General features: G+C 35.9%; 1 protein-coding gene across 1 annotated transcript in view; it reads right to left on the reverse strand.

Annotated features, from left to right (window-relative positions):
- The window catches only part of LOC131033406 (probable cyclic nucleotide-gated ion channel 5), a 295,575-nt gene that overhangs the window by 256,190 nt on the left and 23,651 nt on the right, over nt 1-15,734 (reverse strand). Inside the window, exon 2 of the mRNA XM_057964642.2 lies at nt 2,519-2,748. Within this exon, the coding sequence (XP_057820625.2) occupies nt 2,519-2,583 (65 nt within the window). The 5' untranslated portion in view covers nt 2,584-2,748. The remainder of the gene's footprint in view (nt 1-2,518; nt 2,749-15,734) is intronic.

Consider the following 15,734-nt stretch of genomic DNA (forward strand, 5'->3'; position numbering starts at 1 on the left):
ATACCTATATAATTTCAATGAGGCTTAATGCCAAAAATAACACAAGCATGGTGCAATAGCCATCTATAGTACCTAAATAAAGTCCCAACATAGGTGCAAATTTATTTTTGAGTTAATTAAAGATTTAATTAAGCTTAATAAAGCATCAACACAAAGGTGAAATACATATGCTATCTAGCAAACCATGTGGACCCACATCCCCCATCCAAGGTCCCCAACACATCTGGTTAATTAATTAATCCGTTACACCCATAGTATAATTCTTAAGGTAAGTTAAGTTGGTAACCTAATATTGGCAACAAAACTCATGGTTCTCATCTGCATGAAACCACGTTTCTGTCCAAGGTCTTTGAGGGACCAATTAACTAATTTGCTTATTTATTTATCCCCAATCATTTATTTACAACGTTTGTTATTTACCCTTAGGTCTAGCATACTAATATTTGCCTCTGCTAACATTTTTATTTGTCTCTTGCAAGAAAACACAAAAGGGACCAATGTGTATGGTAGAACCATTCTTCAAATTGTGAGGGAAGCTCCCTAGGATCAAACTAAACCTTGACCTAACTCTAGAAAAAAACTAAAACAAAATTTATAGGTATACACAATATACTAGATTTCACTAAGAGGGATTGCATAAAAGAAATACATAAGTGCCTATATCCTGGCTCACATGCATGTGCCAGACTATTAATTGTAATACTCCAGCTTTATTATTGAGGCCAATTGATTTATCGAGATTTCTTTGTCTTTTAAATTCTAAGAACAAATAATCTTGTGAAACTATTATTTATTGAGATTTTATTATATTTTGGGATGATATTTATAAAATTGAATGTGATCCCCAAGGATAAATAGTAGAGTTTTACAACAAAAATTCTAGGTTCGTCAATTTCAATTGATAGTATAAAAACCCTAAATGATATTATCTCATAATAATCATTAGGGCTATTATAGAGAGCAAAAGATTCTTCCAGCACATAGGGCATCTAGATTTTTTACGTTTCCCTGTAATAGAGAGACCAAATATATTAGACAAGAACAAAGGAAAACACAAGTTGAGGGCCTAAGCATTGTAGATCAACACATAGTATGTGAAGTTATGGCTGAGGGAGATAAAGGAAAGAAGAAAATGATAGATGAGGAAAAGGAAGAGTTCTTCCACAAAACTTTTAGGAATCTTCACCAAGGCCAAAGAGAGTCGAATGAATTTATAGCGAAGCTGGTAGCACACTTAAGTATGGGAAAATCTCCAAGAATGGGATAGCCATACAATGGTGTCTAGTAGCAAAGCAGTAGGAAGCACCCTTCCAAAGTCCTCAAGCCTAATACTTTTGCAAAAGGAAGAAACTGAAATAGACCTCATCACTTGTAATGTCCCTTTCTGCATAATAGTCCAATGAGACTAATTAGCCTATTCTATTCTTGTAGGCTAAAGTCGGGTAAAAAAGGAGTTCATTAATTTAATTATTCAATATTATCCGACAAAGCTTATTTTATTGGTAATATTATTTAATTGATTTAATAAGTTAGATAAAGTGACTTAAGTGGTTTATTAATGTAGAGTTTATTAAAGTCACTTTATTTCCCTAGGATATATTAAATATTATAAGAGCGGGAAATTGAAAAGTGTTTCTAGAAGCTTTCGGGATTGTTATAAAGTAACATTTTATGGCTCATTTGAGAAATTTGTTGAAAAATATACACAAAAGGGAAAGAAAAGTTAAAGTTGAAATATCACAGCACTGTCATATTGGCATTACATCAAACACTTATCAAAACACAAGAAAACTAGCCTGTCACTTTACAGAAAACAACTTTTGGGTCACGTGAAGTGAATTCTTTATTTAGATGCAAATGTGATTAATTTGCACAATTCCTGTTTAAATTTTGATCGTATTAAATTTTCTGTGAATCATGTGCCTGTTTTATCTTCTATAGATTGAATATATCCATTTAATCTCTTGATTTAATTATAGTTTAAAAGAAACCATGTTGATCATCAGATGAAATCAGTGCCCAAAGTTCTCTGTGGTCGATAACCCTTACTATCATTCTATACATTTTGATGGCTTAAAGGAGTATGCACATATCCCTTCCAGTGTCTATCAGCTAAAGGTGCTTCTTGGGAGCAATTCATTGCCATTAAAAAGCAGCATAAATCAGGAAGGAACTTGCTTTGATCAAATAAAAGTGAAACAAGCAAAACAGTTAACAATTTGCATGTTAAGATACAGTTATGTCTAAACCTAGCTTTATCTTTTGCTTTCCCTTTCCTTTCTAGTTACATTAACAATTTTTTAATATATACAATAAATTACACTTGATCCATGAGTCTATGCCTCAACACTAGTTCCCATTATTCCTGAGATGAACAATTTCTGACTTTCAGAAATCCAAAAACATGTAGAGTAACTGTTCTAACAAATGTTCACATCTATGTTTTGCTCTGAAGTTGACCAAAAATTAAACCATCTTTAAGGATAAATAAATGAAAGTTTACTTCAAAAACACATACCTTACAAACTTTTCTTTTTGACCACCCATGCGCTGAGATCTACTCCCCACTTCAAAAATACTCATTGTGATATTTAAAATACAGAGTAAAAACGGCTGGTGAATGATATCTCAAGCTCAAAAGATATTCACGTCAAAACAGAAACTGCCATGTGAGAAAAAATCCTCTTCAAATATCTGATCTATTAATCAGAAAGATATCCACTTGCAGAACTTTAAATTGCAATTCTCCTGCATCGACCAAATAATTTTTAGTCACGCACATGCTAAAACTCAAGACTCACAACAGTAGATACATACACTGATTCGAGAAGTAATAAATGATTAATTTTTAAATAAGTAGACTTACTAAATAAGACAATACAGATACAGTGCACAAAATATTCTTTGTAAAACTCAATGCTTTATATTGATTGCCAATACAGAATGACACAAATATGGACTAGATTGCATTCCCTAAAGGGAATAATGGGCCTAGCTGGATAAATCCCACAAAATTTATCTGCAATATGAAGATCAATAAATTTATAAAACCAATATAATAAGTGCCAGCCAGAAGCATAAATGCAAAGAAAATATTATAGCTTTGCTATGAATATAAGGATGATTCTATTGTTTAGTAACAAAATTGTCATTTAAGAGAATTAAATAGAAATTGTCAGCAGCTGAAAGCAATCAATCTCTCTTTTATTAGGAATTATTAAATTGTAGGTTAGTGCATGGGTTTAACTATTGTTGGTTGAAAATTTTGTACAGCCGGGGGGATGTGCAAAATTGTGGTTTCAGCCACAGTATGTGAGTATAATACTGCTTTATAAGAGTAAATTGTTCTGACTCTTGCGCCTAGCGAAGATTTGATACCATTTCGGTGACTACCAAATCTGCTGCAAGCAACTCTCCATCATGACTTAGAATTTTGCAAGACATCTTGTCAAAATTAGAGAGTATGTCCTGTTTGACTTCGTCACTCATTTCAAGTGTAACCTAAACATCTTTGATGAGCTCTTTGATAACCAATGATTTGTTTGTCAAAAGTTCATCAAATTCTATATATTTTTCTCTGCCAGGTATCACCATATTTTTGCACAGAATTTCCAATTTGATCTGATCCATCTCATGCCAGATCTTTAAATCTTCTTTGATTGAACCCAGACTTTGATTGAAAGCCTCCAAAGTCTCATTCAACTTAATTTTTGCTGCTCTAACATTGTTCAATACATGCAATGCCTTCTTCACCACTTGGGTTCCTTGATCAATCAACCGATCTACCAAAGAATCAACTGCCCTGGCTTTCTAAGCAATCTTCTCCAATCACCTAACAGATTCTTCGGATGTGGAAGAAGTCAATGGATCAACCTACTCTGAAGAATTTGTTATTTTCTAAATTACCATGATGAGTTGGGAATTCTTCTCCTTGAGCTCATTCTTCTTTGCTAGTAATTCATCATAATTCTGAACCAAAGAAGCTATTGAATCTGTGGCATCATGCATAAGACCTATATGTGTCTGCTTCCCAAGTTCTATCCTGGTGAGCCTGTAATCTGACAGTTGCATCTCTTCTGGCGGTTTCTCAACTAATGGCTCTGCTACTTCTGCATATTTCATTCTATTCTTGTCTACTACCACCTGCGAGACTGTCTTTTCCTTCTTAACAGCTCTAGGCTTAAGTTTCGCAATCTGTCGAAAAATCAAATATTTCAAAAGAGATCTCCTGCTTCTTCCTCTTAGGTGTGATTGAACTCAGCCATGGGGGTAGTTCTAATGAGTTCACATCAGAGACAACAACCATGGTATCTGAAGAAACAGCCTCTACCTGTACCATAGTTGTGACTCGAGGAGAAGCTCCTATCTAGACAGTGATGATCCTTTGCTCAGGTACTCATGACTTGCTTCTATCATGAACTTATCAAAACTCATGGTAGAAGTATTGATCTCAAGAAGAGAAACATTGGACAAGATGGCATATGAGGGATTCACATCAAAAAAATTCTCGAAGCCACCATGAGAGGTCTCAACAAGTACTTCCACGCTAGTACAAGCAGATGTACTTGGTTCCACAGGTTCCATATGAACGGTGGAGAAAGAATCCACATCCGTATCAATTGGGGACATGGGTACATCCAATGATAATTGGGGAAGGGTTGTATGAGGAGAATCTGAACCTACAAAAGGAGGTGATCTTGTTGTATTCTACTAGTGAGTACTATTGTTAGCATCACTAACCTGTATTTGTACTTTGGTTTTTCCTTCCCTTTGAGTGACACTTCTAGAGGAGGGATAACCAAAGCTCTACTTACTCTCAACTTGATCCTTGTGCCAAAAGAAGAAGCACCTTATTTAGACTTGACCCTGACCTCAGATCTTCGCCCAACAGGCCCAACTAAATTATTTTCTGTCTCAACTTTGACCTTGATTGCCTTGACAGAATTATCCTTGAGCCAGGTGTTAGTGTTAGCAACGATGGGCTGAAATTTGTCAATGATTGAGTCACACTCCTTTTTGGACCATTGTGGAGAAGGAAGAGGAGCTTCTGCCACTCTTTGCTCGACGTATTCTAGATCAAGGATCTTTCCATCATCTACCATGCCTTCTAGAATCCTGGTTAAATCAAGATCAACAATTTGCTCCAAAGTGAACCTGCTGTAATCCATTCTCCTGATTTCATCTTCAATGCGGAGATCAATCCAAATATCCTCCAAACGATGGACATGGGTGAAGGCCCTCTTGATTTTATCCTTCATCCCTCGGTAATCAAGATTCTTCCTTGCTATGAACTTCTTCAACTTGATCTCCTGAAGTTCAGTTGCCATTGCTTTGGCTCTCGCAAAAGTGTTCAAGGAATATCAACCAATCTGCAATGGATTATGTGAAGAAATATTGATACCCAGCTTATGATTGGCAAATTGTATTGCATGAACTACCATCAACTGTCTTGCCAACTCCATCAAAAGAATCTTATCAATGGGGTATCGGGGTAACATGTATGGCTGCCCCTCAAAACATCCAACTCTCATGTAAGTGAAAGTTGGGAACTGCAGGAACAAACACCCGTACTCGTTTACTTTTCTCCATGCTACCTCAAAAACTCTTTTGTTCTTGAGTATCTTGTCAAATAGACACATGAAGTGACCAAAGAATGCATCCTGCACTCTTCTGTAATGAAGCCTATTGGGCCTCAAAGTCAACTAATCATAGTACTTCCACACTGGCACTAGCGACCTATCACCCTTGGTAAAAAGACCAAGAAATTGTGTGAGTGACGCTACAATATACACCAAGTATGAATTCATATTAACAGTGAAGGTAGTGGGAACTTATGATAGCTGCTCACACAAGTTATCACTAATGATTTCTCCCCAGAAAATGTGAAATTGTTACTTCATAATGATCACAATATATTTGTACATCCAGATTTCAAACACATTGGAGTGCCTTAACCCTATTATTCTGCTAAGAAGTGTGATCATATCACCTACTTCAATGAAATTGCAGCGATATAACTTAGGCCACCTTGAAAAACAAGTCTTGGGAGTCTTCAGCCACTTAGCATTAATGTGCCTGATGCAATCTAACCTTCTCTGATTGTAGTGATCCAAGGCACTCTTCATAGTGATGTCTGCATACAAAGGAGCTGCGGGGAATTTGAAGATCTTGTCAATTGTTTCCAGATCCAATCTTATTATAACATACCCATCTTCATCCCTAATTGTCCTCATATCTCGGTCAAAATGAGCAGCACATGCGAGGACGAAATCAGGTTCTAAAGCAGCCATCGGGAATGAAGACACCAAATGAATATAGCTATTCAGAAGCAGTTGCATCCCATGCGTTGGTGAACACTCCTTTCCAAAAATTCGGACATGTCAACGTCTCCAATCTCTGTATCGCGGATCTCATCGATGAAAGAGACCACCTAAGTGGGAGCAACCTCATTTTGATATTTGTCATACTTGTATTTCATTTTCTTGTTTGGAGGTGATCCTGGCTCTTCTGACATCGAACAAGAATCTGCAAAACTGTGATGAAACCTTAGAAAAGTAAGAACATCTTCAACAGCAATAGGTGATTCCATGGTGCCAAATCCTTTGAAAACCAATGCTCCCATCAAGACTTATGAAGGTATTTAACATGTAGTAGCTTGGAATGACTCAAAGATGCCTGAGGATATGCTTTAGATAGTGGCAAGAATGGAAATCGAATCTTGAAGGGTTGATTGCAAGTAAAATGAGTGCAATGGAAACTTGCATCTCGCACTTGTAATTGGGTCTCGTAGACCCGACTACAAGTGTGAGTGCATAGCTTGCAAGTTGAATGATAATGGATACTTGTAGTCGGTTCTTCAAGACCCGATTACATGTGACTAATATGCAATATAACTACTTGGAAATGTTACAAATTGAATAAGTATGATGGCAAATAGAATAAGCTTACCAATCTTGAAATGCAATGACAAATTACAACTTACAGTCAAGTCTGCGAGACCCAACTACAAGTCAACTTTGCATACAAACTCCTTGGGAAAGACTCAAAAACATTTGCTTGTAGTCGGGTCTCACAGACGACTACAAGTAAACTTTGTGATGCCTGACTTAAACATGCAATCGAGTTCTACTCTTCCGCATGCAAGTGAATAATGAGTAAAAGCGAGGAAATATAACATAATAATGAGCACTTGTAATTGGGTCCTGCAAACCCGACTGCAAGTGCTTTATCACCACTGTGAAAAGAAGAACAAACTTGCAACCGGGTTTGAGCGACCCGATTACAAGTGTTCATTACTTGTAAACAATGAAGCTTGTAAATTAAATGCATATGAGAGTTGACTTGCAAGAAGCTTTGTAAGACTCGATTGTAATCAAGGGAAGACCGATATTTAACACGTGGGATGCTTATATAGGAGTAATACGAGACTTTGAAAAAGCGCAAACTTTATGTAAACAAAGACACAAAGGAAATCATGGGATGGGAATTGAATACATGCATGAGAGACACTAAACCCGAATGCAAAAGAAGAATTGCAGGCTTGCAATATAGATAGTGGCAAATACATATGCGAGTTTTGGTAAGAAAGAACCTCAAAAGCAAAGGCCTGAATGACAGCGATTCCATCTCAATGCTTGATCAAAAGAGATTGAATCACAAATTTACAGGAGCCTAAACAAGAACGAATTTAAAATAAAAGAAAAGGAAAAAGAAATACCTGAAAATGGAAGACAAAACTTGAAAATCGCCCAAGACTTGAGGAGAGATTACCAAAGAAAAATGCCCAAACCCTCAATGATAGTCCCTTAAAAAGAATCAAGAGGAGCAATCCTAACCAAACTAGGAAGCATTAAAACACTTCTCAAAAATCACTCCACTAGAGAAAATCACGCAGAGTGAAATGAAGGCAAAACAAAAACACTTGCAGTCGGGTCTGAAGGGCCCAATTGCAAGTATTTAAAAGAAAAGTAAAGAGGGAATAAGATGTGTAATCGGAGCTTTGAAACCCGACTACACATACAAAACTTTAAAATAGAACAAATAAAACTCCTCTCACATGTAACCGAGTCTTAAAGACCTAATTACAAGTGAATAAAGTTTGCTTGCTAAAACTCCAAAAAGACCCTCAACTTGCAATAAGAGTCATGAAACCCGAAATTGCACTGAGGCACAAAAAGAAGGCTCAAAACAAATAAAATTTATCAAGGAAAACCAAAGGAAAGAACACACCCAAATGGATATTAACCAAGATAGATTTTGACCTTGGAAAGAGTGCATTAGAGAAACAATAACAAGAATTTTTAAAGAAAAATTTGTATAGGTTGCCCTCATTTTGTAAAACAAAAAGTGAGGACAACAAATATTTAATCATAATAGTTAGTATAGTTGATGGATTAAAATAATATTTTAATACCTCTTACCTATGTTTGTTGAGTTGTTGTGAGGCTGCAGAAACACCCACATGGAATAGAAATAGGTTGAAAGAATAGTGGGATTGTTTCCAAGAAAATAGGGTGATGAAATTTGTATAAATGTCCCACAATATTTAATAAAATGAAAAATTGGTACAATGGGTTGTATGGCAGAAATTCAATATGGTATTAGAACATATGACAAACAAGGTCAAGAATCTGTGAAGCTTCTAGGAGTTGTGGAGAAACCATCTTATGATAGAATAATTGCAGTGTTAATTAGTGTCAAGGGGTAGCCCAGTTTTTATTGCCCCATTTGATGGTTGTTTTTTTATTTATTTTGTATGTGAGCTATTAGATAAAATCTTTTAGTTGTTGTTCCTTAGTTTCTTTGTATGAAAGAGAAAGATGTGTTCCATTTTATTTTCGTTAGATCAATAGACCCAATGCAAGAGGCGAAGGCTATCATGTCCCCTTTTTCCATAATCTATGTTATAGTCCAAAATGCCCATTTCCTATCACCAGCTTTCCCCTTGATCCAAATTTGCATGCAAGTTATTTCTCTTCATCCCTTGTGCATTTGCTTAAGATCCCCAAATTTCTAGGCATGAAGGTATGGCCAACTTCCAAAGTTAGTGTAATATGTCGGAGTTGCCAAGTTTCCTTGCCTAGCATAAATTTCCTTCCAAGTCTACTTTCTTCTACACTTTTATCAGGGTTTCAAATTTCTCCATTTAGGCATATCTCATGACCATCCCCCACCTTCATCCTCTTCTACTATCAGGCTATCACACTTGTCCATCCCGTCATACCTCTCCACGAAACCCCGCTCCTTCACAAGCCTTTGTTGAAGAGTCAAAGGCATGCCTCCCTTCCATATCGCCAACAATAGTATTTGTTTGGAGGACATGGCTCCAAGTGTATTTCCCACCATAAGAAATAAGTATTTTTCCATAGCCACCACTAATTAGTTAGAGTTTGTGGCCACAAACTTTCATGCCATTAATGCTTGGAATTGTTGCAAGTTTCAAGTTTCTTCCATACCTCCCTAGTACCTTTCTCACAACTTGTCTTGTTCGAGAATCATTCTATTCATCTTCTTTCACATCCTTAATGGTCTTATCAAACCATTTTGGACGAGGTTTGGGTATCTGTTGTTGATCATCAAAAGGCTGACTTGGAGAAGAACTCGTTGTATCCCAAAGGGGTTTTTGCATACACCAATGTGGTCTACCCTCCTCCTTGTCATCTTTAGACTCTGAATGTTGGCTACTTGATGAATCATCTTCTGTAATGACAAACTCTTTCTTGACAATAGATTCACTATTTGGTACCTCGATTAGTTTACCGTCATCTACCTTTTCATGAACAATCACATCTCTTCTAACAATTAATTTGTTAGTAGTTACATCAATTAAGTGATATGCGTTTGATTTTTCACTATAGCCAACAAACATGAATTTTCTGACTTTTTGCATCTAATTAATCTACATTGTTTTGTTTAACTAGTGCAAAAGCAACACACCCAAAAATACGAAAAAATAATCAACAGTAAGCTTATGACCAGTCCAGACTTCTTCAGGAGTAGTCTTTTGCAAAGACTTCCTAGGACATTATTTGAGAATGTGTACAGTAGTTTAACTGCTTCTGCCTAGTAACAGTATGGTACATTCTAACTATGCATCGTACACCGAGCCATTTCAACAATCGTCCTATTTCCACGTTCAACCACTCCATTCTGTTGTGGAGAGTATGGTGTGGTATAATGTTGATGGATACTCTCTTGCTTGCAAAAGTTGGTTAACCCTCCACCATTGTCTGTCCTCTACAATTGGCAAAAAATATCTAGCTCCACCTATGGGTCTAGTTCTACCAGAACCCCATATATCCATGTGAACATGATATAATAGACCTTGTGCTCTCTGAGACTGCCTCTTCGCTAAAGACAATCAACTATACGTTCCCAACTGACAACCTTCACATTCATGTTGTTCATTCTATATTGTAGGAAGACCATGGAACATATGAATCTTGGTTAACTTTGTAATGTCCCCACTTTAAAACACAATTTAATGATAAATAATAATGATAAAATTGAAATTAAAATAAATAAACATATATATATATATATATATGTATTTTTTATATAATAATATAAATAAATAATAATAATAAAATATAATATTCATTAAGCGACTTAAAATGAATGAGATAGCGACTGGAATATATCATAGAACCACAATAACTATCGATAAGGAAGAAGACTGAACCAAGCTTCGGTGGGAGATGGATCAATAGCAAAATCCATTAGGAATTAATGGACAATGACTAACATAGGTCGAGAGTGATAACAATACTTCAAAGATTGAATATGATGATACTCGGCTAAGGCACGAATCCATTGCGATGAAAAGAACAATATCCAAGCTGGTGCAAAACCGACTATTAGCTATTGGTTATCATTCAATAGTCAATATTATTATAGAGAGATAATTAACACCTCGAAGGGAAGATTAATCGAACCTTTAGCAAAGATGGTTATCGCACCATGAGGAAGCACCGCCAGACAAGGGGTTGTCTATCGCTGTCCAAAGAAAATACCATAGATCGAACAAATGCAGGATATTGGCTATCGATGTCCAGAGAGGGATCATCATGATCAACCATTAGTTAAGCAAACAATATTAGTTAATAGAGAAAGGCACGATTCAACAATTAGGTGCAATGATGTTAAGACACAACTTCTCACATCATGCCCACTCAAAAGGTATTAGAGAGGTTCATGATTCGTCCAAAAGGCATATATATAAAAAAAGGGATTCTTTACTGAAATTATTCTATCTGAGACCCAAACGTTCAAGGACCCCATAATCCGCCTATAACTTGGGAGGTTTGCCACCACCAATCACATGGTTTTGGACACATGATAAGAGAATTAATCAAACAGGAACAGTGTTAGGTAAATTGCACAATTAGTAAGCAATAATACGGGAGGAACGATCAGTTTCAGGACCCCATCCTTTTATTATTTATACACCATTCACATCCATACACTCAGGAAGTGAGTCAGAAACAACGATCAGATCATTTCTAGGACTGGGTTCTTATATTTCTTACATATTTAGCAAAGTCACAAACATTTTACTGTGTAATCACACTGCAGATCAGATCTCAAGCATATTCATATTAAGTCATTATTACATTGTTACAATAATTCTTAGCAATGTATGCTTGATTAATAGTAAATAAGTTGTTCACACACTCAAGAAGAATCATTGCCAAAATGAAGTTGTATGAATTGCTCTTAATCCTATCGTTCCAATTAGGGTCCTAGTTTAATAACTACAACTGCCTCTTGATAGCTTTTCTTAACCAATCATTGACAAAAATTATTATGAGGCCCACAAGGGGGCATTACAAACTTAGCTAGATAGTGATAATCTAGATTACCATATCTCTTGTGCCAAAGTACATCGATCATCTTCTGTTGCTGAGATATGAGTTTGATATACCTATGTGCACAAATTTGTACAAACCGTTGTCACCAACTCCAAGGGCTATCAACTTCTTGTTGTTGATGTGAGTGACTTCACACTGTTATTCTTAAAACTTACTGAGAGATGTGGATTCTAGTTATTTCACAGATAACAGGTTCTTATCCATATCTAGTACATATCTCACATTTGTTAAAGTGTATTTAGCATTTTTATCTAATCTTATACATACATCACCATGTCCTTGAACAAAGTATGTGGAACCATCGCCTAGAGAAACAGTTTTCTTTTATCTAAACAAACTGTAAAAGAAGCATACCAATGTTTTCGACATGTGTAGTGTCTTGAAGCTACTAAGTCAAATTACCACTCCATGGACTTATGGAAGCCTTCTTTTGTTGAGATGAATGCAAACTCCTTGTTGTCCTCATTTTTGTTTTCAAAAATGAAGGACCATTACATAAAAATTTTGTCAAAAAATGAAAATTTTACTCTATGGCATGCTTACCAAGGCAGAATTTCTCCTAATCCTTGGACTGGCTTAATCCTCAGTCCATTCTTGAACCACGTTTCGAATTTCATCGCATTCTGGGTTTGTTTGCTATGTCTTTCCTTCAATTTTGGGTTTTTTCTCCCTGACTGCAGGTGGGAAATTTTCCTTGAATTGCAAGTTTTAATGATTTCCTTTGTTTTGGTCTTTGTAGGGAAATTTTTGACTAACTACAAGTGCACTCTATTGAAAAAAAAGAACTTGTAACTTGTTTTTTATTTCCCCCTTGATGCTTTTTGGCTTTTTAAGTCATAATAGGGATTTTTTGGATAAGTTACAAGTTAACTTGTAATTCTTTTCTAAAACCCCTACTTTAATGTCTTTTGCTTGTAATAGTTAAACCCCTATTACATGTGTTAAGTTATTAAAACTTGTTGGAGGGATTTCATTTTCCCTTTTACAAGTAATTTGTAACTTGCACATCTCTCTCCAAACCCCGATTTTGCCTAGAAATGAAATAAAGTGACATTAAAAACTTGCTATTTTGCCCAAAAAACCCGATTTTCTCCATAAAGTGCAAATTGGGGAATTTTGAACTTGTAATTTCATTTCTAAAACCCGATTTTGCATTGTTGAGGGAAAAAGTGACATTTAAAACTTGCTATATGGGAAATAAAACCCGATTTTCTCTATTGCATATGAATTAAAACTTGTATTTCCTTCCCAAAAACCCAATTTTCCTCTCCTAAGCCAATTTTGCCACAAATTCTTCCCAATTTTTTGTGGAGAAATTCATGGAGCAAGGAGGCGTTTTTGTTGCTAGGCGATTTGTGTGAGCCATGGGACACGTTGCTGTTGTTTTAGTGATGATTTCACCCTCATTTTTGCCAAATGGTTTACCACGTGGTTCCTTGAATCCACGTTTTGGGGGATCTAAACTCCATGAAGTTGTAATCTCCTAGGTCGTTTTTGCCTTTCATACCTAGGCGTTGAAGTTGGAAGGAGATTTGACCATTTCTTGGGCCATTTAATTTGCATTTGGTGCCACGTTTTTCTGCCCAAGGCGTTTTGGTAAAACGTGGCAAGGGTTTTCAAATGCGGTTTATTCTCTATTTAAGAGCTACCCTTTCTTCTTTCAAAGACTAATCATCTTTTGAAGAGGCATTTTCAGTTTGAAGCAAGGTATGATTTCTCTTCTTTTCTTGTTTCATTTTCTTGTTTTCTTGTTTTCTTGTTTTTCCTTTCTAATTTTAAAATTTTGTATTTATTTATTTTGCCCTAAAAATCGGTTTTGTGAGAGAGATTTTCCCCTTTGCAAAGCAATTTGTCAATTGCATTATTCTTCCCTATTTTCCCTCTTTACTTGTATTCGGGATTTTAAATCCCGACTACAAGTTGGATGAAAATAATTGTTCTTCCCTTACGGTTAAAAGAATTTAACCATTTTTGGTTGAAATTCCAAGTTGCAAAAATGAAAAATACCCATCCTTCCAAAATTGGATCTTTAGAACCGGATTGCATGTCCAAAGTTCTTCCCATTTTCATGAAAATGACATTCCCAAAATCTTCCCATTTTTATCCATCCATATCACCTATATCCATACTTTTCGTTCATGTCATTTCCCGCAAGTCTAATTCTCATTTTTCACTCATTTCTCCATTTACCGTTTTATAAGTATACTTGCATTCGGGTTTTAAAAATCCGATTGCATGTGCGCTCTTCCCAACTTGTATACTTGCAAAAATTTTCCCAAGATCCAAAATTGGTCAAAGTTAAGATTCCTAGCATTCCCATTTATTTCCCATCTTTCTCTCACAAAATCGTGAAGTGCAAGGGTTGGAGTTCTTCCCATTTGAAGAAGGAAAAATGTTAGTTGCAGCTGATTATGATGTTGCCTTAACACTTTTAAGTTTTAAGTCTTCATCGCAATATATCAGGTTGTCCTTCAATGTCAGATTTGTCGTCATCTCCAATTCCGAAGAAAATGAAGTATAAATATGACAAGTATCAGAATGAAGTTTCACCTTCGCAAGTCTCTTCTACTTTGGATCGCATAAAAGATACAAAGATAGGGCATGTGGACATGTCAGAATTTGTCAAAATGGTAGAGGATCCGCGGAATACCAATATGCAGCGGTTGTTGGACAGCCATATTCATTATGCATCTTCTTTCCCAGTGGCTGCCTTATGTTGTCCTCATTTTTGTTTCCAAAAATGAAGGACCACTACATGAAATTTTTGTGAAAAAATGAAAAAAATTACTCTGTGGCACGCTTCCCGAGGCAAAATTTCAACTAATCCTTGAACTGGCTCAATCCGTCCATCCTCGAACTACGATTTGAATTTCGTCGAATTCTGGGTTCGTTTGCTATGTCTTTCCTTCAATTTCGGGTTTTAAAATCCCGACTACAGGTGGAGAATTTTCTTCAAACTGCAAGTTTTAATGATATTCATTGTTTTGGTTGTTGTAGGGGAATTTTTGACTTATTACATGTGCATTTTTATTTAAAAGATGTTACTTGTAATTTGTTTTAAATTTCCCCTGTGTTGCTTTTTTCTTTTTTATGTTTTTTGGTCATGTTTAGTTAAAATAGGGATTTTTTCACTCAATTACAAGTAAACTTGCAGTTTGGTCAAAAAACCCCTACTTTAATGGTTTTTACATGTAATAGGGATTTTATTTCCCTTTTACAAGTAAATAAAACTTGTATTCCTCTCCAAAAACCCCAATTTTGCCTTGCAAGTGCATTTTTGACATTTTAAAACTTGCAGTTTGTCTAAAAAAACCCGATTTTGGCTTGGCAAGTGAAAAAGCAAAAATAAAACTTGCAGTTTGTCCCAAAAACCCGATTTTCACTTGTTATGCAAAATCGAACTTGTCTTTCATTCCAAGAAACCCGAAATGCAAGAAAAAAAAAAACGGTTTTTGAAGAATTCAAAGCAATTTTTTGTGGAGATTTTCTAGGGAGGAAAGGTGTTTTTGCTTCTACCCTATTTTCATGCATTCATGGACATCTTTCACGCCAAATGGAGGTTTCATTGACTGGTTTCTTGCCCTAGATCAGTAATCACGTTTTTCATAAATGCCACTTTTTGAGGGATTAAATCTTCAACAAACTTCACTCTCCTAAATCGTTTTGCCCTTTCTCATCTAGGCGTGGAGTTTAGGAGGATTGTTGAGCTATTTAATGATGCCAAAAAAGATGCAAATGATGGCCACGTTTTTCTTCCACGTGTTTCCTTTGGCTGCAAATTGGAAGGGTTTTTATGCCATGAATCTTTAACAAGATAAATCGTTTTTGCTTTCCATGCTAAGGCGTTGGGATTTGAGGAAGATT

The sequence above is a fragment of the Cryptomeria japonica genome, chromosome 7 (genome assembly GCF_030272615.1).
Source record: "Cryptomeria japonica chromosome 7, Sugi_1.0, whole genome shotgun sequence".
NCBI lineage: Eukaryota > Viridiplantae > Streptophyta > Pinopsida > Cupressales > Cupressaceae > Cryptomeria > Cryptomeria japonica.